This window comes from Notechis scutatus, chromosome 1, assembly GCF_049901735.1.
Source record: "Notechis scutatus isolate UNSWTSFEM ecotype Mainland chromosome 1, rNotScu1.2, whole genome shotgun sequence".
Taxonomy (NCBI): Eukaryota; Metazoa; Chordata; class Lepidosauria; order Squamata; family Elapidae; genus Notechis; species Notechis scutatus.
This window is the reverse complement of record NC_142009.1, coordinates 10,397,888-10,423,996: the sequence shown is the minus strand read 5'-3', so window position 1 is coordinate 10,423,996 and position 26,109 is coordinate 10,397,888. Positions and strand designations below refer to the sequence as shown.

General features: G+C 42.1%; 1 protein-coding gene across 2 annotated transcripts; it reads right to left on the bottom strand.

Annotated features, from left to right (window-relative positions):
- Positions 1-1,223: 1,223 nt before the first annotated feature.
- On the bottom strand, positions 1,224-26,078 carry DUSP14 (dual specificity phosphatase 14). Of its 2 annotated transcripts, none has more exons than XM_026680456.2 (2): positions 25,983-26,078; positions 1,224-2,566 (listed from the first exon to the last, which is right to left on the bottom strand). In XM_026680456.2, exon 2 carries the CDS (start codon positions 2,452-2,454, stop codon positions 1,858-1,860), a length of 597 nt encoding a protein of 198 aa, XP_026536241.1. In that variant the 5' UTR covers positions 2,455-2,566; positions 25,983-26,078; the 3' UTR covers positions 1,224-1,857. The 2 variants fall into 2 exon arrangements, with proteins under 2 accessions (XP_026536241.1, XP_087812986.1); XM_087956860.1 differs by lacking the exon at positions 25,983-26,078 and adding an exon at positions 9,539-9,557.
- Positions 26,079-26,109: the final 31 nt, after the last annotated feature.

Sequence of the window (26,109 nt, the reverse complement as noted above, 5' to 3'; positions counted from 1 at the left end):
ACAAGAAGCAACGGATGGAAACTAATTCAGGAGAGAACCAACCTACAACTAGAGAGAAATTTCCTGACAGAACCATTTAATCAATGGAATGACTTGCCTCCATAAGCTGTGGATGCTCCATCACTGGAGGTTTTCAAGAAGAAATTGGATAGCCATTTGTCCAGAATGGTGTAGGATCTCCTGCTTGAGCAAGGAGTTGAACTACAAGACCTCCAAGGTCCCTTCTAACTCTGTTATTCTGTTAATTAACTGTAATACAACAGAAATGATGGTGATGATGACAATGGGAATAATGGCAATGAGTCCTGCCACACTAAAAGTAGAAAGTGCCACCAGCCTGGATCAAACTCTGATCTGTTTTTACCTCTAACATACTCTTGATCAGGATTCCAGGCCATTACCTATCCATGTCCCATGACTCTCCTGTGTCATATTCTATTCCCTTTACCCTTATCCCAGAATTTTTTTTTTTGTTCAATATGGCCAAACATATCAGTGACATGGAAAAGCTCACCTTTGACCTGCACTATTCAATTTTGGGCATCAGGAAATAGGCTTTTTTTAAATTAAAAAATAATTGGCCAGGCCCTTCTGTTCTTTGAAAAGATCATTTTAATTATACTCCCCTTTCTACTGAATGAACGCCATTGTTTCCTTCACTCAGATTTTATTGAGGTGTTTGGTTTATTTTATTTGTTTCATTAATTACAGATAGTTCTTGACTTACCAAAGTTTGTTTAGTGACTGTTCAAAGTTACAACAGCACTGAAAAAAAGTGACTTATGGTTGTTTTTCACTCTTACGACTGTTACAGCATCCTTATGATCGTGTGATCAAAACTCAGATACTTGGCAACTGGTTCCTATTTATGACGACTGCAGTATCCCAGAGTCATGTGATCACCTTTCGCGACCTTCTTGCAAGGAAAATCCGTGGGAAACCAAATTCACTTAACAACTAAGTTACTAACTTCAGAACTGCAGTGATTCACTTGAGTCAAAAAGGTCACAAAATGGGGTAAAACTCACTTAACAACTGTCTTGATTAGCAACAGAAATTTTGGGATCAATTTTGGCCATAAGTTGAAGATGATCCGTATATCCTGAGAGTTTGCACTTGAGCAGTTCACAAATGTTTTAGATAAAATAAGTCAATAGATTTTTTTAAAAAAATGCAAGAATGTAAGAATGGCTAAGAAAGAAAGAAAAAAATACGACGCAATCTTTGAATTCTCTAAATTATTTTATTTGTGGCAGATTGTCCAGTTTCCCCCACCCTGATTTTGCCCCCCGAAACTGAAATTCAAAAGCTGAGCTACACATTAACAGAAAGGAATGGAAGACCTTTCTGACTAAATACTTATATTTAATAATTTCCTCTCTATTCGGAGATGGACCATTACTGGTTTTTGTTTTTGTTTTAAATCTCACATGGTACAGAGTTATGGTCCATCCTTCTGAGGTGGTTTGCCAAGAAAGCATTTATTACAAGTGAGAAAAATAATACTACTAATAATAACAATAATAATTAATCCTCCATGATCCCAATAGCTACCCAGGTGCATTGTTCCTTCCCCGTTTTAAGTGATTCGACGTCGTGAATTCTTCTCCTTGAAATGGACTTGCAGAGTCCACTTTACAGATGCGAAAGGCAATTTTCCTTACAAAAGTGATTTCCTCGGGATGTAGGTTTAAGGCCCCCTTGATTAAGAGGTTGCTGGTTTAGTGCTTTGAAGATGCTTCTTGAGGTACAGCGGAGCCAAAAGAAGCTGGAGCCAAGAGGTGGGATGCTTTCCAAACAGAGGTGGGTCTGGCCAGTTTAGAGTGCCTCACCACCACCTGCTCCGGCTTCCTCTCTTCAGATCCCCCAGTAAGGCACAAAAACGCTCCCTCCCCTTACGTAAACATCTGGCATCGTCCCATAAGGAGTTTGCACCATTTTCACGCTGTTCCGGCCGTACAGCTCCCACTCATAGTCTATCAGCTGCCTCCAGAAACCCACGTTCGGCCGTATGACGGGGCGTCTCGATTTGACCCAGTTGTAGGCCTCGTACAGGGTAACGTTTTGGTACTTCATCAGGTAGGCAATGCACAGCGTGGCTGATCGGCTCACCCCGGCTGCACAGTGGACCAGAGTGATGCCGTTTTTCCGAGCCACGCTCTGGATCTTGTGTGCCACGCTGTCGAAGTAAAGAGAAATAGGGGCGCTGGGTATATCGGCCACGGGCACCCGGACATACTCAAAGTCGGGGAAGTTGAGGTTCGGGAGTTCGACGGTGGCATTGATGATGCAGGTGATCCCGCAGGATAAGAGCAGTTGGCGGTTGGAGGCGACGCTGCCTTTGCTGAGGTACAGGAAGGGGGTTATTTGGGCAATGCCAGCCATCGTCCCTTCGGAGTAAAAGCGAGGTGTTAAGAGAGTTCGTGGGAGCGTGTAGTGTCTTCGTGCCGTCATAGAAATGATGCCTGGCTGCTCAGATTTTCATGCTAGGTGGATTCTCAGGGGTCCTTATCTTTTTTTCTTTTCTTTTTTTCTTGATAATATGACGTGTTCTGTTTTCTTTCACCTGTCAAATGCAGAGGAAGATCAAATTTAGAACATGTTTACACATGGAGGGAAAACAGCCATAGCCTGATTATTATTAATATTAACATTATTCTTGACTTTTATTCATTAAACATGAAACTCAAGTGAACTGAACATTTAAAATTTTTATTATTGTTATTCATCAGATGTTCAGACGGGGTTTGGCATTTTTGTCTATCAAGTTCTTATAAGGACCTGGGATAGGCAGATCTGGATGTTTGATGGTTTATTATTATTATTATTATTATTATTATTATTATTATTATTATTATTATGATTAATTTCCTTATTTGTTTGTATCTCACGGGTGGTGAACATATCCAACACACCTTCGTCTTCCTATTTTCTCCACGGCAACAATCCTGTGAGGTGGGCTGTGCTGAGAGAGAATGACTGGCCCAAAGTCCTTTCCAGAGATGTGAATGTTAATTACCATGTTTCCCTGAAAATAAGACCCTGTCTTATTTTTATTTTTTTTTTGCCATCAAAAAAGGCACTAGGTCTTATTTTGGGGGGGGATGCCATCCACTGCCTAACTTTACTTGTGCGCGTCACTCCCCGCCCTCCTTTTCCCTGTCAGAGGCCTTCAGGAAGTACTTCTTCTACGGCCAGCAAGACTTTCCTGAAGGCCTCTGCAGCTGATAATAGCGCTCTGGATCGATCCACAGCTTTGTTATCAGCTACAGAGGCCTTCAGGAAAGCTTTGCCTGCGTTGCTGGCTGCAGAAGAAATGGGCCGGCAAGGCAGGTGTCGGGGTGTGCCAGGCCTGGCTACAACTCTCCAAAGGTAAGTAGTAGGGCAGCTCCACACACACACCCATCCCCACCCTAGCTTAATTTTTTCCCCCGTGTACTCTGGAGTGGGCGGGATCTTAATTAGGGCTTATTTTGGGGGTAGGGCTTGGGTGCACATGTAAAAATAAAGCTAGGGCTTATTTTCAGGGTAGGTCGTATTTTCAGGAAATAGGGCATTTTCCAGCCTCATTTAAGCCAATCCCAAGCCATAAAAAAACCAAAAAAGCATCCTTTAGTTCTCACTGGTTTTGGGGAGGTAATCCCTCCACTGTTTTCATCATTTCTGGACTTTCTTCTACCCTCAGGGTTCTCCCAAGGCTGCTGCTAACATCTCATTTCCCAATGATTAGAAGCCAGTTTTGTCGCCCAGAACCCAGAAATAGAAAGAAATCAAAATAAAGAAATGCTGATTTTGGAACAAATAAAGGTAGTAGGCTCAGATTTGGGCTATAATAATTTGACATCCTCTTTCCCCCAGTTCCCCACTGTTCTCATTCATTGTCTTAATGTAAAGGACCTTTTAGCTGTTCTCAAAGAAAAACAAGATGCTATTTTTATCCAGAACACATCATCAGCCACAGCTACCTACCTGCTGTGCATTGCCACCAGACTGACCCTCCTGTTTCTGCTCAATTCGTTTAATTTGTTCTTTCTGAGCACGTTTGTTCTTTTAACTTAAAGGGGAGACCAGGGAAAAGATTAATTGTAAGCCAGGACTGTCCAACCTGGGCAACTTTAAGACTTGTGGACTTCAACTCCCCAGCCAAGCATGGGGAACTCTGCGTGTTGAAATCCACAGGTCTTAAGGTTGCCCAGGTTGGACACTTTTGGTGTGAGCCAAAGGGTTGATGCTACTGAAAATACCTTTCTTAAGATATTTTAAATTCTTTCAGTATCTATTGAGGGAAACTTGGCAAAGCTGTTCATCCAGAGTGATTATCCCCTTTAACAAATCGTTCCCTGAAAAGCAAAAGGATGACAGAATTTCAAGGTGGCTTGAAGTGTTTTCTTTCAAGTAATTTCAGCTGTGATGCTCTTTAGCTCAAAGAAAAACCTAACCCAGGTGATTTTGATACCTCAATATTGCACCTGTTGGATTTCTATCTTCCATTATTCTATTCTATTCTATTCTATTCTATTCTATTCTATTCTATTCTATTCTATTCCATTCTATTCCATTCCATTCCATTCCATTCCATTCCATTCCATATCTTATCATCTTATCTTATCTGATCTTATCTTATCTTATCTTATCTTTTATCTTCTCTTCTCTCTCTTCTCTTATCATCTTCTCTTCTCTTCTCTTCTCTTCTCTTCTCTCTCTCTTCTCTCTCCTCTCCTCTCCTCTCCTCTCCTCTCCTCTCCTCCTCTCTCTCTCTCTCTCTCTTCCCTTCCTTCCATATCTTCTATTCTATTCTATTCTATTCTATTCTATTCTATTCTATTCTATTCTATTCTATTCTATTCTATTCTATTCCATTCCATTCCATATCTTCTACTCTATCCTATCCTATCCTATCCTATCCTATCCTATTCTATTCCATATATTCTATTCCATTCCATTCCATATATTTTATTCTATTCTATCCTATCCTATCCTATCCTATCCTATCCTATCCTATCCTATCCTAATCCATATCTTCTATCCTATCCTATCCTATCCTATCCTATCCTATCCTATCCTATCCTATCCTATTCTATTCTATTCCATTCCTTCTGTTCTGTTCTGTTCTATTCTATTCTATTCTATTCTATTCTATTCTATTCTATTCTATTCTATTCTATTCTATTCTATTCTATTCTATTCCCATTCCGTTCCATATCTTATCTTATCTTATCTTATCTTATCTTATCTTATCTTATCTTATCTTATCTTATCCTATCCTATCCTATCCTATCCTATTATTCTGTTCTGTTCCATTCCGTTCCTTATCTTATCTTATCTTATCTTATCTTATCTTATCTTATCTTATCTTATCTTATCTTATCTTATCTTATCTTATCCTATCCTATCCTATCCTATCCTATCCTATCCTATCCTATCCTATCCTATCCTATTCTTATTATCTGCTAAAATGTTTGAGCTGAGCTAGGGTTAAGAAGTTGCTTCATATTTTTGTTAACCCTTCAAATCTTGATAGTTAATTCAATCAACTTCATATGGACTTCATACTCAAACCATTATTGGGAGGGTCCAGACTAACCCATGATCTTATGAGTGGCCCTTTCTCCTCTGGACTTTACTTTTATTTCCAGTTTTTGCTATGCACACTGTCTATATAACCAGCTGGCTAAGAAGAATCTGAAATAAACCTTCATTTCCGAAGCTAGGAGACCTCCGGGGAATCTTCATGAGGATCAAAAGGTCCAGGTGGCAGCTTTATTTATGCTTCTGTGGCTGCCATCTTGACTTTTTTGACCACTGTCCCAAGATACCTGAAGGAAACCCCTTTGCTTAAACTTCTAAATCAGTGTTTGGAAACATCAACTCCCAGAATTGCTGATGCTGGCTGGAGAATTCTGGAAGTCCACGCATTTGAAAGTTTGCCAAAATTGAGAAATACTTCTCTGGGATTATAACTGATCTATCTGAGCCTATTGTGTGAACACACAACCCAAATGTGAAGGGTTTAGTGTTCATTCAGGATGTCATGCCACACATGGAGGCCACCAGGAGTGCTTGCAGGGAGGTAAAATGATGAAAGGAACTTCACACAGCCACATTTGTGCCTCCCCTTCTTCTATGTGCAAACACACACACACAAAAATACATGTCGCCCTCAACTTACAACCACAATTGAGCCCAAACTTTTTGTTCAGACAGTTGCTAAATGACCTTTGCCCCATTTTGCGATTTTGTCACAGTTGTGGCAAAATCCAAATCCTAATGAAAGAAGTCCATTCATGCTGTTCCTCATTTAGATCACTATTTCTCTAGTATTGTATTTAACTCATAAATTTCTCTCGTTAAGCTTTGGTGGATAAGAAGCTACAGCAATGAGGTGGGATTCAGCAGGTTCTGACCAGTTCTGGAGAACCGGTAACAGAAATTTTGAGTAGTTCGGAGAACCGGCAAATCCCACCTCTGACTGGCTCCGCTCCCATCTCTTCTCTGCCTCCCATTGAATCCCAGCTGATCGGCTGGGTCTCCTTGTGTTGCCCTGCACAGGAGAACGGAGCTGGAAAGCAGGCTAGTGGGGTGGGAAGGGAATGGGGATTTTGCAGTAACCTTCCCCTGCCACGCCCACCAAGCCACGCCCACAGAACCAGTAGTTAAAAATATGGAATCCCACCACTGCTACAGCAGCTTCATATCCACCATCCTCATCTCTGGTCCATCCAGGATCAAACATCCTTCGTTTGATTCTTAATAATAAAACTTTTCCTTAAATTTTTGATTATTAACAGTGGGCTTTGAAGTTTAACTTTGCTGTTGGTTTACCTGTAAATTATCTTTTTTTACATATGGAAGGTGGATGACGGGTCAAACTGATCAAACTACAAATTCTGTAGATTTGTAGAAGTTTACAAATTGTGGACCTGTTTCACAAGGTGGGGGGGAATTATAAGTATTCAGCTGGGGATATATATATGTATATGTGTGTGGATTTTACACACACACACACACACATGCATTAGAGAAGAAAAAAAAGACAAAAACATGTATACAAATATTGTCCCCCCCAGTTGAATACTTATAAGTTTACTAGCTCAATACCCGTGCTTCGCTACGAAACTATGTGGTCGGGCTTAGTTTTTGGGGAAGAAAATAAGGGGGGGGGGGCAATTCTGCCTCTGCCTACCAGCATCCATCAGTATTGATCAGGCTAGCGTCCTGTCAGTGTGTGAGAGAGTTGAGGGCTGTTTGGAAACTGAAACAGTATTTGCGGTGTGAGCAAGGAGGAGACAGCAATGATCCTGGGCTTAGCTCAACTGTTCTGTACTGAAGCTGCTTGGTGGTGTGAAACTGAAACTGAAACTCCTCTCCTCTGCTGGTGTTTTGCATTTGGAAGAGATTTCTTTTCAGGTGGGGAGGGGGAGTAGAACTCCTTAGCATCAGAGCGTGTTAATAACAATATAGGAAATACTAATGCTCTGATGGTCATTTCAAAAAATCCTTTCTTAGTGAGCACCTAGGAGCCAAGAGGAACATACATGCCAAATTTCAAGTTTGTAGGCTTTGAGGTTCTGGAGATTTTGTGATGATTGATTTTGATAGATAGATAGATAGATAGATAGATAGATAGATATATATAGATAGATAGATAGATATATAGATAGATGCAATATATAGATATACACAGATTGCAGCAATAATATATATATCAAGATTTACTGTTTTTCATTCTACATTGGGGCTGCCCTTGAAGGCTACCTGGACAGTTCAACTGGTCTTGTAGTGTGGTGTGCTGACCTATTACCCCACTGCTGAATTGATTAGCAATTTGTTTCAGGGGATAAATCACGGTGATGGATGCTCCCCTTAAAGCCTTAAATGTTTGGGGCCTGGGTATGTCAGAGATCATTCTTGGAGCCAGGAAGAACCTTCTTGGGATGGGACAGAAGGAGCTGCAGAGTCAGGTGTTCTCTGTAATTCATACTGTCTGCAGGGTATCCTTCAAAAATTCAAGATTATGGAGGCAATAGAGAGGAACCAAGACACTGTGCCGTATTTTATGTGTGACTCACAGCTGAGAAAGCAGCAGGCTGGAGAAGGCGCTGAATGTTGGGCTATGAGGTAGCATGCAAACAGTTTTAAAGATGAATAGAGTTAAGGATGGCAAAATAATACAGCGTACAACTTTAAGACTTGTGGACTTCAACTCCCAGAATTCTCCAGCCAGCTATGCTGGAGGCCTCTGGTGTAGAGAAAGAGGTTTGAACATCAGATGAACAGGATTTCCACTTATCATTCATCAACCGATGGCAAAGTCACCACCTGTAAGGTGGAACTAGGATTCACAGTCTCCTGGTGATTGGTTCAAAGTTGCCCAGCTAAGTTTCATGCCAAAGGCAGGATTAGAACTCTCAGCCTCCTGGTGATAGGCCCAAAATCATCCTGCTAATTTTCAGGCCTAAAATGGAGCTAGAACTCACAGTCTCCTGGTGATCGGCCCAAAGTCACCTATCTGGTTTTCATGTCTAAGGCAGAACTAGAACTCACAATCTCCTGGTGATCGGCTCAAAGTCGCCCAACTGCATTTTCATGCCTAAGGCAGGACTAGAACTCACAATCTCCTGGTTTCCAACCTTAGCACCTTCGTTACTAGACCCAACTGTCTCCCACCTGCAGCTCCTTGATTTGCCATTACAAAACGCACAATGCTTTTGACTGCTCGCAGCAACACACACTCCACAAAAGCATTGGGTGGCTTAGGCTGTGTGTCTCCTTCGATTGATGCAATTTGATCCCGAGAGCATGTCCACCAACAAAGCTTTGCCTCTGAGGAGAACCATTTTAGCCTGAGAATATGAGACTTGGCAATCTATGCCAAATCGAGAACCAAATGCTACCTCTGGGATTAGCAGAGATAGAAATAAACCCAAAACAACAGAAAGAGCATCTTTCATTATATTTATCTTTCACACACTTCCACAGCAACAACAACACGAAGTGAGAAAAATCTGCAGACTTTTAAAATAGCAATTGGATAAAAGTGACTTCATTTGGTTAGTTTCTTAGGCTGGCAATCATCCTTAGAACAGTGGTTTTTTTAAACTTGGCAACTTTAAGGTGGGTGGACTTCAACTCTCAGAATTCTTCAATTCGATAGGTGCTTGCTAGAGAATTGTAGGAGTCGAAGTATATGTATTTTTAAATTTACTAAGTTTGAAACATACTTTCCTAGATTCTAGAACATGGAGATTATGGTGCACTGATGATGTTGCCTAGCTGGGTAACAAAACTTCTGCAAGAAAACAACCAAACTCAGTGATCATCAAGGACCTCACGTGGAGATTAGTTTCCCACAGCCCAATGAGCTTGGGTTTCCTGGCGTTATACTTCCCATTATCCTCAACCAGCCTGTCTTAAGTCAAGAAATGCAGATAGTGCCTACTTTTAATGCCATCACGCCCTGCAATTAACTCAAAGAGATTTCCATGCCCCATAGCACTGTTTCTCAACCTTGGCAAATTTAAGATGAGTGGACAATTACCAGAATTCTCTTACCAGCAACGCTTGGAATACTTGCGCAAAGCAATCAATCCATACTTCTGAGCAAGAACAGACCAGTTGTTCTATCAAACTAATTTTGGAAAGGGAAAGAGAAACCTTTTGAAGTGCATTCAACCAGTATTCTTCAAAAGCCCTACCTACCACAGTTGTCCTCTCTGTCCAATCAAATTGTCCAATCAAGGAGAGAAGCAACCTAGAACTATGGAGAAATTTCCTCACAGTGAGAACAATTAATCAGTGGAACATCTTGCCCAGGGGGTGGGATTCTAAATTTTTAACAACCGGTTCTGTGGGCGTGGCTTAGGTGGTGGGCGTGGCTTGGTGGTCATGTGACTGGGTGGACATGGCTTGGTGGTCATGTTATTGGCTGGGCGTGGCCAACTCAATATCACTCACATCGAGGCACACATGTCCTCGCCTGATCTCTCATGACTGTGGGGATGCTGCAACAGTCGTAAGTGTGAAAAATGGTCATAAGTCACTTTTTTTTTCAGTGCCATTGTAACTTTGAATGGTCACTCCACACAAGCAAAGTACCAGCAAAGGAGGGGGAAAAAACTCCAGAGAAGTTCCAGAGACAGGAAGTCTAGTCCTGCCAAGAATGTAAAAAGGATTAATAGAGAGGCAGTTTCTGTAAGCAACACCAGAATGTTTCCTTCCTGCCTTCCTTACAGGATTAGCCCAGGAATTTCTTCTAACAACCGGTTCTCAGAACTGCTTAGAATGTTAACAACCAGTTCTAGTGAATAGGTGTGAACTGGTAGAATCCCACCCGTGATCTTGCCTCCAGAAGCTGTGGGTGCTCCAATACTGGAGGTTTTGAAGAAGAGATTGGATGACAATTTGTCTGAAATGATATAGGGTTTCTTGCTTGAGCACGGGGTTGGATTAGAAGACGTCCAAGATCCCTTCCAACTCTGTTATTCTGCTTGATATCTCTGTCTTACGCTACCTGTACTTTAGATTGCTCATCTAATGTGACCACTAAGAGTTGACACCAACTTCCAGGCACATAATTCATCAATCAATCAGTTAATCAATCAATCATCATTATTATTGCCCATTGATTCCTCAAGGGTATCTCCATGAAATTAATGAAGACTAGTTTGACATGAAGAAGATTTGACTAATTTACTTGGAAGGTTTCAAGATGTAGAAGGACCTAGCTAGGCACACGAAGAAAAAACTTAAGAAGACAATGGCAAATCATTTCAACGCTACAGGTAGTCCTCGACTTATGACTACAATTTAATCCAAAATCTCTGTTGCTAAGCAAGGGAGTTGTTAAGTGAGTTTTGCTGCATTTTACAGCCCAAAGGTGCTTTTTTCAAGAGGCAACTGGACTTTCTTGTTTTTTCTTTGAAGATGTTTCACTTCTCATCCAAGAAGCTTCTTCAGCTCCGACTGGATGGTGGGGAATGGAAGGATTTGTATTCCTCGCAGACAGCTGGTCATTTGCATCCTTTTAGAATCATTGAGGCCACTTGGAGGTTTGTCTGTGTCTTCAGGGTCACCTGAGTAGTGCAAAGGGGTGTGGAGCCTTCTTGGAACTGTTGAAAGGACTGTGTTGTAGACTGGACATAGCAGTTCCAAGAAGGCTCCACACCCCTTTGCACCACTCAGGTGGCCCTGATGACACAGATAAACCTCCAAGTGCCCCCAACAACCTGCTAAAAGAATGTAAATGACCAATGGTCTTCAAAGAGTATAAATCCTTCCATTTCCCACCATCCGGTCAGAAGCTCCTTAGATGAGAAGCGAAATGTCTTCAAAGAAAAAGCAGAAAATCCAAGTTGCCTCTTGAAAAAAGCACCTTTGGGACAACCAGGACCTGGATGACTGAGAATCCCCATGTCCATTTTACAGCCTTTGGGTCACAGTTGATGAGTGAATCAATGCACTTGTTAAGTGAACCATGCGGTTGCTAAGAAAATCTGGCTTCCCCCATTAACTTTGCTTGCCAGAAGCCAGCTAGGGAAGGTGACTAATGGGGATCACATGAGCCCAGGACAGTACAACTGTCATAAATACATATAATAAATAAATATGAGCCAGTTGCCAAACTCCCAAATTTTTATCACATGACCCCAGGGATGCTGCAATGGCCGTAAGTGTGAAAAACAGTCCTAAGTCTCTTTGTTCAGTACCGTTGGAACTTCAAACGGTCACTAAATAAATGGTTGTAAATTGAGGACTAGCTGCATTCTCAAAAACTCTTGTAGGAACGTATCCACCAACTCTTTAGAACTTACAGATTTCCCTCTTGCTCTGCTGGGTGGTACCACTTAATCAAACTTTTGATCTGAAAAAAAAAAAAAAACTTAAGTAGAGTTGGATTAGTTAGGAGGCACCAGGAAATGTCAGAACGGTAGGCTAGACTGATAGATAAATAAAAATCTGGAAGAAGTTATTGACAAATCATAATCCTGTTGCCAAAACAGAGGATGCTTTCAACAAAAGTCAGAATTGACTGACTCAATGGGCCTCTTTAACCTTCACCCTGTAATCAAAGTCAGTTCCTCTGTAAGGTAGCTAAAGCTATCCTTTTAAAAAAGAAGTAGACAAGAAGGAAGATGACCCACTTCTTTAAGATGTCTCTTGGTTCCCAGTTACCAGTTTTCCTGTACCTGCAACTTCCAGACATTTTGGACTACAAGTCACATCATCCTCTGGGAGATCTGAGTTGCCCAATTGTGTAGTAACTCTACCTACATCTTTCCCTTTATGGCCTGTTTCTGTCTCTCTCCCAACTTAGGTATAACCAAAACCCCAATAAGTGGAAATATTGATTTATGTCCACTAAAAAAAAACCACCCTGTTCCTGGCTTCTGGGGGATGTCTGCATGATACTAAGCTGGCAGGAAGAGCTAACATCCAAGAAGACAGGCTCAAGATCCAGATGGATATTGACAGACTAGAACACTGGGCCGTATCTAACAAAATGAAATTTAACATACAGAAAAGTAAAGTCCTACACTTAGGCAAGAAAAACCAAAAAGACACATATAGACTGGGTGAAACCAGGCTCAATAGCAGTAACTGGGAGAGGGATCTTGGAGTCTTCGTGGACAACCAGCTAAATATGAGCCAGCAGTGTGCAGCAGCAGCCAAAAAAGCCAATGCAATCCTAAGTTGCATTAACAGAGGGATAAAATTGAGATCAAGTGAGATACTAATTCCACTCTATAAAGCCTTAGTAAGATCACACCTAGAGTACTGTATCCAGTTTTGGTCACCACACTATAAAAAAGATGTTGAGACTCTAGAAAAAGTAGAGAGAAGAGCAACCAGGATGATTAGGGGACTGGAGACTAAAACATATGAAGCACGGTTACAGAAACTGGACATGGCTAGTCTAGGGAAGAGAAGGACCAGGGGAGACATGATAACAGTCTTCCAATTTGTGAGGGGCTGCCCCAGAGAGGAAAGGGTCAAGCTATTTTCTAAAGCACCCAAAGGCCAGACAAGGAATAATGGATGGAAACAAGGAGAGATTTAACTTGGAAATAAGGAGAAACTTTCTGACAGTGAGAACAATCAACCAATGGAATAGCTTGCCCTCAGAAGTTGTGGGAGCTCCATCACTTGAGACTTTCAAGAAGAGACTAGACTGCCATTTGTCAGAAATGGTGTAGGGTCTCCTGCTTAGGCGGGGGGTTGGACTAGATGACCTACAAGGTCCCTTCCAACTCTGATTATCTGTTATCTGAATGGCCAACTCTGTCTGGTGAGTAGACCAATTCCTTGGAACCTCTCTGGATCAGGAGAAGACAGGAGATTACCCACATGTGCTCCAGGTAGCTGTTCCTTACAATTAAGATTAACCACCTTTTTTGCAACTTCAGTGGAGGCTTATTAAGGACACTTCAGTTCACTAACCTCACTTTCTAATCACTTTTGGAAATTGGCCATTAACTATTCTAAAACTATTAGAGGACTTCGGAACAATAGATTGAAAAGTGAGTGAGTCTTCAACTACGAACAAAAAAAAAAAAAAAATAGTTGTAAGCTTAAGAATTTGATATATGTAAAAAAAAAAAACAGTTCCTCTTTTTTCTTAAAGATAAAATATATATGTTTCCTTTGTCAGGAGAAATTTGTTTTATAAAGTAGATGAAGGAAAGGCTACAGCACTGGATTGCGATTATCCACATAATCACAGATCACCTATTTTCTGTATTTCTCTACTGGTTGTCTGGAGTTTTGCAGACAAGACAATCCTAGAAGAGAAACGGCTATTTGGTTTAAAAAAAAAAAAGGAATCAGATCTTTCTGAGGTGAAATAGTATTTAAATATGCATATATTTAAGGACAGAACATTTGCAATTAAATGTTGAATATCTCAGCTACAACACAGGGGTCTGATTACATGAAGGATGAATATTGCTATGGCTCAATTTAAGTCTCACAGCACAGTCCCTTCCCGGTCTGTTAAATTAGGGGGCAAAATCTGTGAACACCACAAAACAAGTATAGATTCACAGTTTCTTAAATTCATCTGTTTGGGTTGCTTTAGAAAACATGTTTGTTGCCCTCTAGCTAAAACTCCCAGGGCAACGTGCGTATTAAAAATCACAGTCAGTAATACCCATTAGAAGAACTTAATTTTAAAACCATGTGCAGATCAATACAAGTTCACAATTAAAAGCTTCAAGGTGCGCTAGAATGCTTGGATAAATTTAAATCAGAAAACGCCTGTCCCAAAATGCCTTTGGATCTTGGAGTCTGAGGCTTTCTCTGGAGTTGGCACTCTGTATCCCAGTTTTCCAAAAATAGTTCCAGACTGTAATGTGAAATGACAAGACACCATTTCTGAAAAATACTCACTTTTTCCCTATCTTTCAAACCCACCGGGAGATCTGAAGAGTATGGATAATCCTCAATTTAACAACCACAATTGAGCCCAAAATTTATGTTGCTAAACGAGATGGTTGTTAAGTGAGTTTTGCCCCATTTTACGACCACTTGTCACAATTGTTAAGTGAATCACTGCGGTGGTTGTTAATAACACAGTTGTTAAGAGAATGTGGCTTCCCCATTGACTTTGCTCGTCAGAAAGTCACACAAAGTGTTGACATGACCCCAGGACATGGCAAATGGTCATAAATATAAATCAGCTGTCAGGCATCTGAATTTTGATCACGTGACCACAGAAATGCTGCAATGGTCGTAAGTGTGAAAAACCGTCAGAAGTCACTTTTTCAGTTCCATTTTATCTTTGAACGGTCACTAAATGAACGTTTGCAAGTCAAGGACTAGCTTTATAGCCTGCAGCTTTCAATCCAATCACACTTTTCCTGGACAAGCACAGCGTGGCAAATTTCGGTGTACCCAACCATAAATCCAGATTTCTCCAATTTTGTTTTGGGCGGTCTTTCTGGAATCCAGTATGAAACATTACCTTCTACTAATTAAAAGCACATGCAGGATCTTTTTCAGAAAGCAATAATTTGCACCGACTTAAGCATGAACCTAGGATATTATACACCCTGAAATGGCCTGGAGGCAGATTATTAATACTAATTAATATTAATAATATATCTTCCCCTCCCTGCCCACAATTTTCTTCTCACGACACTACCTGTTGTGATGCCAAGATTTCTCTCAATTTTCTTTTGTCCATTGAAATCAATGACCCAGTAACAGAGTGGATGGACAAAACCACAATATTGAAGTAGCACTAGGGTTTCGCCTCCCACTAACTACGGCTTCGCACGAAAAGAATAGATGCAGGCCTCATTTTAAATACTGGAACTGATTTTGAGACTCTGGAAGAGCAACAAAACTGATTTTGAGACTCTTGCAGAGAAGAGCAACAAAACTGATTAGGGGACTGGACTGGGGACTAAAACATATGAGGAGCGGTTGTGGAACTGGATATGTCCAGTTTAATGGAAAGAAGGACTAGGGGTGACATGATAGCAATCTTCCAATAACCAAGGGGCTGCCCCCCAAAAGAAAGGGTCCACCTATTCTCCAAAGCACCTGAAGGACAGTACAAGAAGCAACGCGTGGAAACTGATCAAGGAGAAACCCAACCTGGAATGAAGGAGACATTTCCTGACCGTGAGAACAATTAATCAGTGGAACAGCTTGTCACCAGAAGTTGTGAATGCTCCAACACTGGAAGTTTTTACAAAGAGATTGGACAGCAATTTGTCTGAAATGGCATAGGGTTCTCCGCTTCAGCGGGCTGGACTAGAAGACCTCCAAGGTCCCTTCCTACTTCCAATTCTGTCAGCATAACATTCTGTTAACAGATCTAAGCCATAATAGTTACCCCTATTAAGATAAAGTGGTTCTTGAGTTAAGATCAGCTCCTGCTACTGGTAAATACACTGCATTCAGAAAGTATTCAGACTCCCTTCACTTGTGTCGATTTTGTTATGCTTCAGTCTAATTCTACAGTTGTTGAAATTCATTTCCTCATAATGACAAAGTTCAGACAACCATTTGTCTGAAATGGTATAGATTTTCCTGCCTGAGCAGGGGGTTGGACTAGAAGACCTCCAAGGTCCCTTCTAATATTCTATTCTATTCATTCTAGTCCTATTCTAGTCTAGTCTAGTCCTATTCTATTCTAATGAAAACATACAGTATTTAGTGTGCATCTACTCTACAATAATCCTGAATTATGGTTAGGCCTAAAAGTCAAAATTCTGAGGCTGCTTCAGGATTGGATATTAGGTTCAAGTTTATCCCAAAGGTGTCTTTTCAAAAAACAACAACTGGACTTTATTTCTTTTCTCCTTAAAGACGTTTTGCTTCTCATCCAAGAAGCTTCTTCAATTCTGACTGAATAGTGGAGGATGAAAGAATTTATATTCCTTGCAGTTACCAAATCCTCCACTGTTCAGTCAGAACTGAAGAAGCTTCTTGGATGAGAAGCAAAACGTCTCTTCAACGAAAAACAAAGTCTAGCTGCCTTTTGAAAAAGCATCTTCGGGATAACCATGACTGAGAATCTCCATATAGACAAATTCAGGTTTAATACATGTGACATGCTAACACATCCCACTCCAGTTTCCAGTTTGCCATCCGACAAGCTCCAAATAAAGAACGTGTTAAGATTTAACACATGTATTACGTGTCAGCACATAAAAGTTTTTTATTAGGCAGCAGTATATTAAATTTATTAAATGTATATACTGATTTGTTTTTCTAAGCAAAACCTTCCTATAATTCACAGGGAACTTCCAGACTAAGCTCCACTGAAACTAATTAATGAGATTTAAGTTCATTATTATAATAATTGCCTCTGTGGTATTTTTCATGAGTAACTCACTTAATAAACAAAACAGCGATTTTGAAATCGCATTAAAACACAAACAAAACTGGATTTCAACAGCATTTCAAATAATTCAAAATCTGAATTAAAGGGGTTTCAATTAAATTTAATTAAAGTTTGAATTAAAGTTCTTTTCTGCAACTCGAGTGCATCTCTAACCAGACCTTTATAATAATAAAAAAAAAGGAGCAGGAATATAAGTTTCCAAGGAGCACTACATTTTAATCTCAAATAAGGAACAGTTATTTAATAATACAAAACCTATCTATTCTTACAAGCTCAATGGATTATTAGCAGAATGATGGCAATTCTCCATGGATTCAAGCAACCCAGTAACCACTAAATTTTGATTTTAAGAGGACAGTGGCCCTGTTCTGATGACACTGCTTTAATCCAGGGGGGTCAAACGCAAGGCCAGATCTGGCCCATGGGGTGCTTAGATCTGGGCCGCAGGGCTGCCCTGGAAATAGCAAAGGACTGGCCCGCGGTGCCTTTGCCAGCAAAAACAGAGGTGGCCCTCTCGAGCTCCGTTTTTGCTAGCAGAAGGTTGCAGGAGGCCATTGCAGCCAAAAACGGAGCTCGGGAGCCCGTTTTCACTGGCAGAGCACTTGGGCCACCACCTGCGCCCCCGACATGAGTGACGTCGAGCTGGCCATGCCCACCCCTACCCCCCAAGGTCAAACACAACCCCTCATTGCGGCCCTCAATGAAATCAAGTTTGGAGGCCCTTCCGCTTTAATCCAACAGTCAATTTCATTCAAGCCAGAATGCTTGTAAAGGTTCTCCTAGATTTATGACTACAATTGGGAACTTCCAACGCTAAATGAGGCAGTTGGGAAGTGTCGTGCCATGCAACCATTTTTGTCGCCATCATTACGCAACTCACTGTGGTCACGTTGTTAAGCGAATCCGGCTTTCTCCCAGTTACTTTGCTTGTTGCCATAGAAGCCAGCCAGAAGGTCACAGTTACAAACAGGTAGTCCTCAATTTACGACCACAATTGAGCCCAAAATTTCTGACGCTAGCAAGACAGTTGTTACGTGAATTATACCCCATTTTTATGATCTTTCTTGCCAAGAAATCACTGTAGTTGTTAAGTGAGTAATACACGATTGTTAAATGAATCTGGCTTCCCCGTTGATTTTGCTCGTCAGAAGGTGGCAAAAGGCAATCACATGATCCCAGGACACTGCAACCGTCATAAGTATGAGTCAGCTGCCAAACATCTGAATTTTGATCACATCCCCATGAAGATGTTGCAATGGTCGCAAGTGTGAAAAACTGTCATAAGCTACTTTTTCAGTGCTGTGCTAACCTCAAACAGTCACTACACAAATGGTTGTAAGTCAAGGGCTATCTATATAAATATGTCACCTTTTGATAGCCCTCAAGGGCTATCTATATAAATATGTCACCAGCAGAGTGTTGCTTTGCTGAATTGCTAATTTCTTTTAACTAAACCAGTGTTTCTCAGTTGTGGCAACTTGAAAGTGTGTGGACTTCAACTCCCAGAATCCCCCAGCCTGCAGGTTGAGAAACACTGAATTAAACTGAAGGAATCTTGGAGGGGAAGTCCTCTCATTGGTGGGGGGCATTTAAAGAGATATTAAGTGGTCAGGATTCAAAAAAATTTACTACTGGTTCTGTGGGCGTGGTTTTGTGGACACGGCTTGGTGGGTGTGGCAGGGGAAGGATACTACAAAATCCCCATTCCTTCCCCACCGCACTAACCTACTTTCCAGCTCCATTCTCCTGTGCAGGGCAACCAAAGGCAGAGAATAGATGGGGGCATGGCCAGTCAGAGGTGGGATTTGCTGGCTCTCTGAACTACTCAAAATTTCTGCTACCGGTTCTCCAGAACCAGTCAGAACCGGCTGAATACCACCTCTGGTGGGCTTAGTAATTCCCATGGCCGCATTCATTTTTCTGCTTTAAACATTTTCTCAAGGTATACAAAAAAATAGTTGCAGATGAAATTAATAAAATCTGGGATTTCCCACTTCTGTACTATTGATATCATTGTAATATTTTTGTAAGGTTTGATAAAATTTGATTGCGGTGAGACACCTAAACTCATTGTGAGTTGGGTGGCATACAAATTTAATCATCCTTGGCATTGACAAAATCACCCAGAGTCAATTGCAGAAGGCAGCTTGACTCAGACCTTTAGCACCATAAAACATTTGCCTATCCCAGGTTCTTGGGAAGGACTCATCAGATGCATAAAAATGCCAAATCCAATCTAAACGTCTAGCTGACTGTATGACAAACCATAATAATAACTGGAGAACCACGTGAATAAAAAAATCAGTTGCAAAAGGCAGCATTACTCAGAACAGCTGACATTCTGCAACAGTACATCCAACACCATAAAACATCAAAAATGTGCCTATCCCCAGTTTTTGGAATGGACTCAACAGGTGGATAAAAAATGCCAAATCCAGTCTGAACATCTGGCTGACTATGCAATGAACCAATAATAATAGCAGCAACCATAAAAAGTGTAGCTCCCAACAGCTGGAGACTGACCCAATTCGGATTAAGTTTCCAAACAACTTTAGGCAATGACCTGTTTCAGTTGATGAACAGTTTCTAATTAAGTTGTGAAAGGCATTTGTGAACCACGCACTTCAATTGGACTAAAAATGCAGAAACCAAAAAAAATCTCCCAAATCATGTATTGTTTGTTTGTTTATTTTAATAAAGTTTTATTATATGTTTAACCATTTACTCTTTAAAAGGATTTAAATTATATTGCAGAAAAGAAAAAGAAAAACACTGAAGTTGTGGCATAAGAGCAGAATGTCATTTTCATTGGTCAACAAGCACCAGTAGGTTGAAGCAATGTTTTACTCATAAGTCCACCCATCATCTTAAAGCAGGGGTCCCCAAACTTGGCAACTTTTAAGACTTGTGGACTACAACTCCCAGAATTCCTCAGCCAGCATAGGGAATTCTGGGAGTTGAAGTCCACCCATCTTAAAGCATGCCAGCTGGGGGATTCTGGGAGTTGAAGTCCACTCATCTTAAAGCATGCTGGCTGGAGAATTGTGGGAGTTGAAGTCCACAAAGCATGTTGACCAGGGATTCCTGGGAGTGGAAGTTCGCACATCTTTAAGCCTGTTGGCTTTAAAGAGAGTTGAAGTCCACACAGCTTAAAGTTTCCAAGACTGAAAAACATTAAGATGGAGCATCCATCTTCTGAACGGTGCTGTGATGTCTAATTACATCATTATTCATTAAAACAAATGTATGCTAACTTGGATATTATGCAGTAGCTGAAAAATACACCTCTTTCTTCCACTGTCATTAAAAGGGGGGAAAAGTCTACTTTGATTCAACTCCTGATGACTTCATGGCTGCATCCTTTTCTAAACAATAATATGGAAGTGTTTTATCTTCTTCCAGGATGTTTTTACACTTCCCATTCTAGCCTGCAGGCCTGGGATTTCCTGGGTACACTAATTCACACTCTACAAGGAAAATGCCAGCTCTAGTCCTTCCATTAAAACGAGCAAAACCCATCAGGCCTGTTTTCTACTCAATTTCCACATTTTTCAAGTCTTCAGTTCAACCCCTTGTGATGAATAAATGTTTGTTTTTTAGAAAAAGGTCTGCACAAACACGTGCACATATCAGTGGACCAACTTGCCTCTAGAAGTTGTCAGTGTTCCAACACTGGAGTTTTTTTAAGAAGAGAATGGGCAACCATTTGTCTGAAATGGTACAGGTAGTCTTTGATTTATGGCCACAATTGAGCGCAAAATTTGCATTCCTAAGCAACCCAGTTGTTAAAAGAGAGTTTTGGCCCATTTGGATAAAAATGACAACTCCAGTCTAAACAGGGGTGGGATGCTACCAGTTCTGCCCAGCTCTGTAGAACCAGTAGCTCTGAAGAACAGCAGACACAGAACCGGTTCTGTGTCTGCTGCTGTTTGGCCCACCCGCCTGCCTGGGCTCTTACCTGTCCTTTATTTCCTGCTTTTTCAACCTCAGCTGCTTTGCGTGGGACAGCTGAGGTTGAAAAAGCAGGGGAAAAGAGGCTTTTCAAATGCTCCATACTTGCACGCAGCCCTTTTTCAGCTGTCTGGGCAGCAGAGCTTAAGGATTTTTACACCCACGCAAAGCACACATGCGCACGCAAAACATACCAAAACTAAGCGAACTGGTAGTAACACCAGTTGAATCCCACCCCTGAGTCTAAATGACTGGCTGGCTGTGTGACAAACCATAACAACAACTGGAGCACCACACGAACATCATCGGCATTGACAGAATCCCCATCGGTCAATTGCAACAGGCAGCTTTACTCAGAACAGCTGACACTCTGCAACAATACCCCCAACGCCATAAAACGTCAACATCTGTCTCTCCCAGGTTCTTGGGAAGGACTCAACAGGTGGATAAAAATGCCGACCTTTCTTGCCACAGGTGTTAAGTGAATCACTGCAGTTGTTGAGTTGGTAAGATGGTTGTAAAGTAAGTCTGGCTTCCCCATTGACTTTGCTTGCCAGAAGGTCACAAAAGGGGATCAACCGTCATAAATATGAATCAATTGCCCAGTAACTGAATTTTGATAACGTGACTATGGGAATGCTGCAATGGTCATAAGGATGAAAAACAGTCATGACTCTTTTTTTCAGTGCTGCTGTAACTTTGAATGGTCACTAAACAAATTGTTATAAGTCGAGGGATATCTGTATAGGGTTTCCTGCTTCTGCAGAGGGTTGGACTAGAAGACTTCCAAGGTCCCATCCAACTCTGTTATCCTATTATTCTGTTGTAGCCTCATTCTAAGGATCTGCACTTTGGCTCCGATAGCCACACTTTTTGCAAGCCGCATCTTTTCCGAACACTCCACCGTAACATGCCAGCATTTGGAAAAGTATTTGCAGTGATGCAAATAATCCTCAAGGCCACAATTAGGGTCAGAATTTCTATTCTAAGCAAGGCGGGTACCTTTTCTTTGCAACGGTTGTTAAACAAATTGCTGCAGTTGTTAAGCGAATCAGGTGGTTGTTATGCAAATCCGAAGGTTGCAAATTGCAACTGCATGCAAATGCTGTGACTGTCGTGAATACATGTTGGTTGTCAGTCTTCTGAATTTTGATCATGTGACTGTTGGGATGCTGCAATGGTTGTACGTGTGAGACAGGTCGCAAGTCAGTGTTGTTTCACTGCTGTTCTAACTTCAAAAGGTTGCTAAAGAAATGGCTGTAAGTCGAGGACCACTTGAGCTAAAGCTGGTTCTGATTGGCATCCTAAGGACAGTCCCCTCTTTTAAAAAATGAATCAGCTTTGGAAACAATAATTGAATTGGAAAGCAGTGTAGCAATACACTAAATCAATATTTGTCAAGCTTGGCCACTTTAAGATGTGTGGACTTCAACTCCCATAATTCACGCAGGCTAGGGAATTCTGGGAGTTGAAGTCCACACATCTCAAAGTGATCAAAATTCAGAAATACTGCAGTAAATTGTGTGTGTGTGTGTGTGTGTGTCTATTGAAAAGAGTCTTCAAGCCACAAGTCTTACAGCTTCCAATCCTGCTGTCCAGATGCTGGGGCCAGCTGGGACCCTCTGGATGTTGTGAATTCCACATCCCATTATCCCCAGCCACAAAGTCAGCAGCAAGGAATTGAAGGGATTGTACTCCTAAACAGTCCCAAAGCCGTGAGTTGAATGTCTCTAATCAAAGTAATTCAGAACATGCGAAAAAGTCATTTTGGTGTGATATTGGGCCAGGAGTGAAGAGTCCCGGGTTCAAGTCTAGCCTCAGCCATGGAGATGCATGCAATGACTTTGAGCCAGTCATTCTTTCTCAACCCAGCCTACCTTGTTGTTTTGAAGAAGAAAAAAACAAGAGGGAGCCCTACATACACCGCCTCAAGCTACTGAATGAAAGACAGGATGCTCAAAAAAATAAAGGGAACACTTAAACAACACAATGTAACTCCAAGTCAATCACACTTCTGTGAAATCAAACTGTCCACTTAGGTAGCAACACTGATTGACAATCAATTTCACATGCTGTTGTGCAAATGGAATAGACAACAGGTGGAAAGCATAGGCAGCTAGCAAGACATCCCCAATAAAGGAGTGGTTCTGCAGGTGGTGACCACAGACCACTTCTCAGTTCCTATGCTTTCTGGCTGACGGTTTGGTCACTTTTGAATGCTGGCGGTGCTTTCACTCTAGTGGTAGCATGAGACGGAGTCTACAACCCACACAAGTGGCTCAGGTAGTGCAGCTCGTCCAGGATGGCACATCAATGCGAGCTGTGGCAAGAAGGTTTGCTGTGTCTGTCAGCGTAGTGTCCAGAACATGGAGGCACTACCAGGAGACAGGCCAGTACATCAGGAGACGTGGAAGAGGCCGTAGGGCAACAACCCAGCATCAGGACCGCTACCTCCGCCTTTGTGCAAGGAGGGACAGGAGGAGCACTGCCAGAGCCCTGCAAAATGACCTCCAGCGGGCCATAAATGTGCATGTGGCTGCTCAAATGGTCAGAAACAGACTCCATGAGGGTGGTATGAGGGCCTGACATCCACAGGTGGGGGTTGTGCTTACAGCCCAACACCGTGCAGGACGTTTGGCATTTGCCAGAGAACACCAAGATTGGCAAATTCACCACTGGCGCCCTGTGCTCTTCACAGATGAAAGCAGGTTCACACTGAGCACATGTGACAGACGTGACAGGGTCTGGAGACGCCGTGGAGAATATTCTGCTGCCTGCAACATCCTCCAGCATGACCGGTTTGGCAGTGGATCAGTAATGGTGTGGGGTGGCATTTCTTTAGGGGGCTGCACAGCCCCCCATGTGCTCGCCAGAGGTAGCCTGACTGCCATTAGGAACTGAGATGAGATCCTCAGACCCCTTGTGAGACCAAATGCTGGTGCGGTTGGCCCTGGGTTCCTCCTAATGCACAACAATGCTAGACCTCATGTGGCTGGAGTGTGTCAGCAGTTCCTGCAAGACGAAGACATTGATGCTATGGACCGGCCCACCTGTTCCCCAGACCTGAATCCAATTGAGCACATCTGGGACATCATGTCTCACTCCATCCACCAACGCCACATTGCACCACAGACTGTCCAGGAGTTGGGGGATGCTTTAGTCCAGGTGTGGGAGGAGATCCCTCAGGAGACCATCTGCCACCTCATCAGGAGCATGCCCAGGCGTTGTAGGGAGGTCATACAGGCACGTGGAGGCCACACACACTACTGAGCCTCATTTTGACTTGTTTTAAGGACATTACATCAAAGTTGGATCAGCCTGTAGTGTTTTTTCCACTTTAATTTTGAGTGTAACTCCAAATCCAGACCTCCATGGGTTGCTAAATTTGATTTCCATTGATAATTTTTGTGTGATTCTGTTGTCAGCACATTCAACTATGTAATGAACAAAGTATTTAATAAGAATATTTCATTCTTTCAGATCTAGGATGTCTTATTTTTGTGTTCCCTTTATTTTTTTGAGCAGTGTATATAGAATATAAAATCTAGGAAATAAATATTTTACGATATTCCATCCTTTGTGTTCCTAAAGGTCTTTTATTTCCTGATCTGGGCTTGTTTCCCTCTTTGCCTGGTTTCTCACATTGAAACAACAACAAGCCATAGTGAGTCTGGCCTGGCTTAATGAACCTAGCCATCCTAGCTTACAAAACGTTGTTTGTGACTTAGCAAGAGGATTGACCTCATCATTGGCTTAACGGCTCCTTCCCCCAAAACGCAAAATGGGTTTTAACACAATGCATCCATTCCACCTTCGACTCTTCGACAAAAAATGTTTTTCTCACCTTCCTATCTCTCTCTCTCTCTCTCAAACGAGAAGACTGACCTTTATTTACAGGGTATTTCTGAAAATCAGCAAAATCGTTATGAAAAAAAAACAAAAACCAAAAACAACAGCCCAATTTGGTCGAGGGGGCTTCCCTTCCTCAGGATGAAAAAAAAAATGCGGGCTATTGAAAAACAATACCCGTAAAACCTCCTTGGAAAGTTTGTCAGAGGCTGAGGAGCAGAGAGAAAAACACACACACACGCACCATTCCGCAACAACCCGAATCAGTCACAAACAACATAATCACCTGCGTTGTCTCAACTATAAAAAAAGAGAGGGGAGAAAAAACCCCGGGGGGCAGCATCTCCAAAACGCCATGCTCCGTTTCTTAATTTTTTGTTTGAAAAGGTCCTCTATCATTTTATTTGAATTTCTCCCTTTTTTTTTCTTCCCTTGACGCCGGAGAAGCTGAGAAATTCCATTCGGGCTTTTAAAACGTCGCCGCTTTTGCGTTCTGCCTCCAAAAACAACCCCCCAAAAAGTCCTCCCGAGGTAACGAATTGCATCTTCCCGGCTTCCAGCGACTTTATGAGGCGCTTGAAAGGACTCTTTGGGGGGGGGGGGTGACCCACCGCCCCAAAACAGGCTCCAAATCATCCCCCTTATCGCCCCGCAAAGAGGGCACCCTCCCCTCCCCCCCAATAAAACTCATCACCAAGAAACGGGCACGAATGCAAATGCTTTTTAAAAAAAGATTGGATGGCAATTTGTCTGAAATGATATAGGGTTTCTTGCTTGAGCAGGGTGGGGTTGGACTAGAAGACCTCCAAGGTCCCTTCCAACTCTGTTATTCTGTTATTCTTTCTCCCTCACCCCCCCCCCACCAAAATAACACCTAAATGCTTGAATCATATGTTTCGCACCAAGTCCTCTTACTTTCATCCCCGCCCCTCCCCCAATCCAACTCCAAATGCATCTCATTTTGTGCAACCTTCCTAGGAAGAGGAGAAGCGAGCGGGAGGACCAACAACGAGGATGTTTACACCTGAGATAAGCCTTAAAAACAACCCTCCCCCCCCAAAAAAAAACAATCACCCACTCCTCCTCTTCCTCCCTCTACACTACTTCGACTCCCACCCTCACTTCACAAAGCAAGCTGCTTCTGGAGCAAATCCACCACACTTGTCAACAACAGCACATAGTTTTGTCTTGCCTCTTTCTCTTCTTCTCCTGCCTTGGAAAGAGAGGGACTTTGTTCTGGCTTTGCCTGATTTGGGGTTCTCCCCCCTTTCACAGGACGCATACCCCCCCCCACACCGCCTCTCCAATCCCTGGCCACGCCATGTCTTACCAGTCCTTGGAGATGCGCTGGCCCAAAGGTGCTTCTGCCTTCTGGGTCCCCGCAACGGCTTATGAATGGCTGGGTGTCTCTGGTGTTAGCTAGCACTTGGGAATGTGCTTTGGGTTGGCCCTGGCAG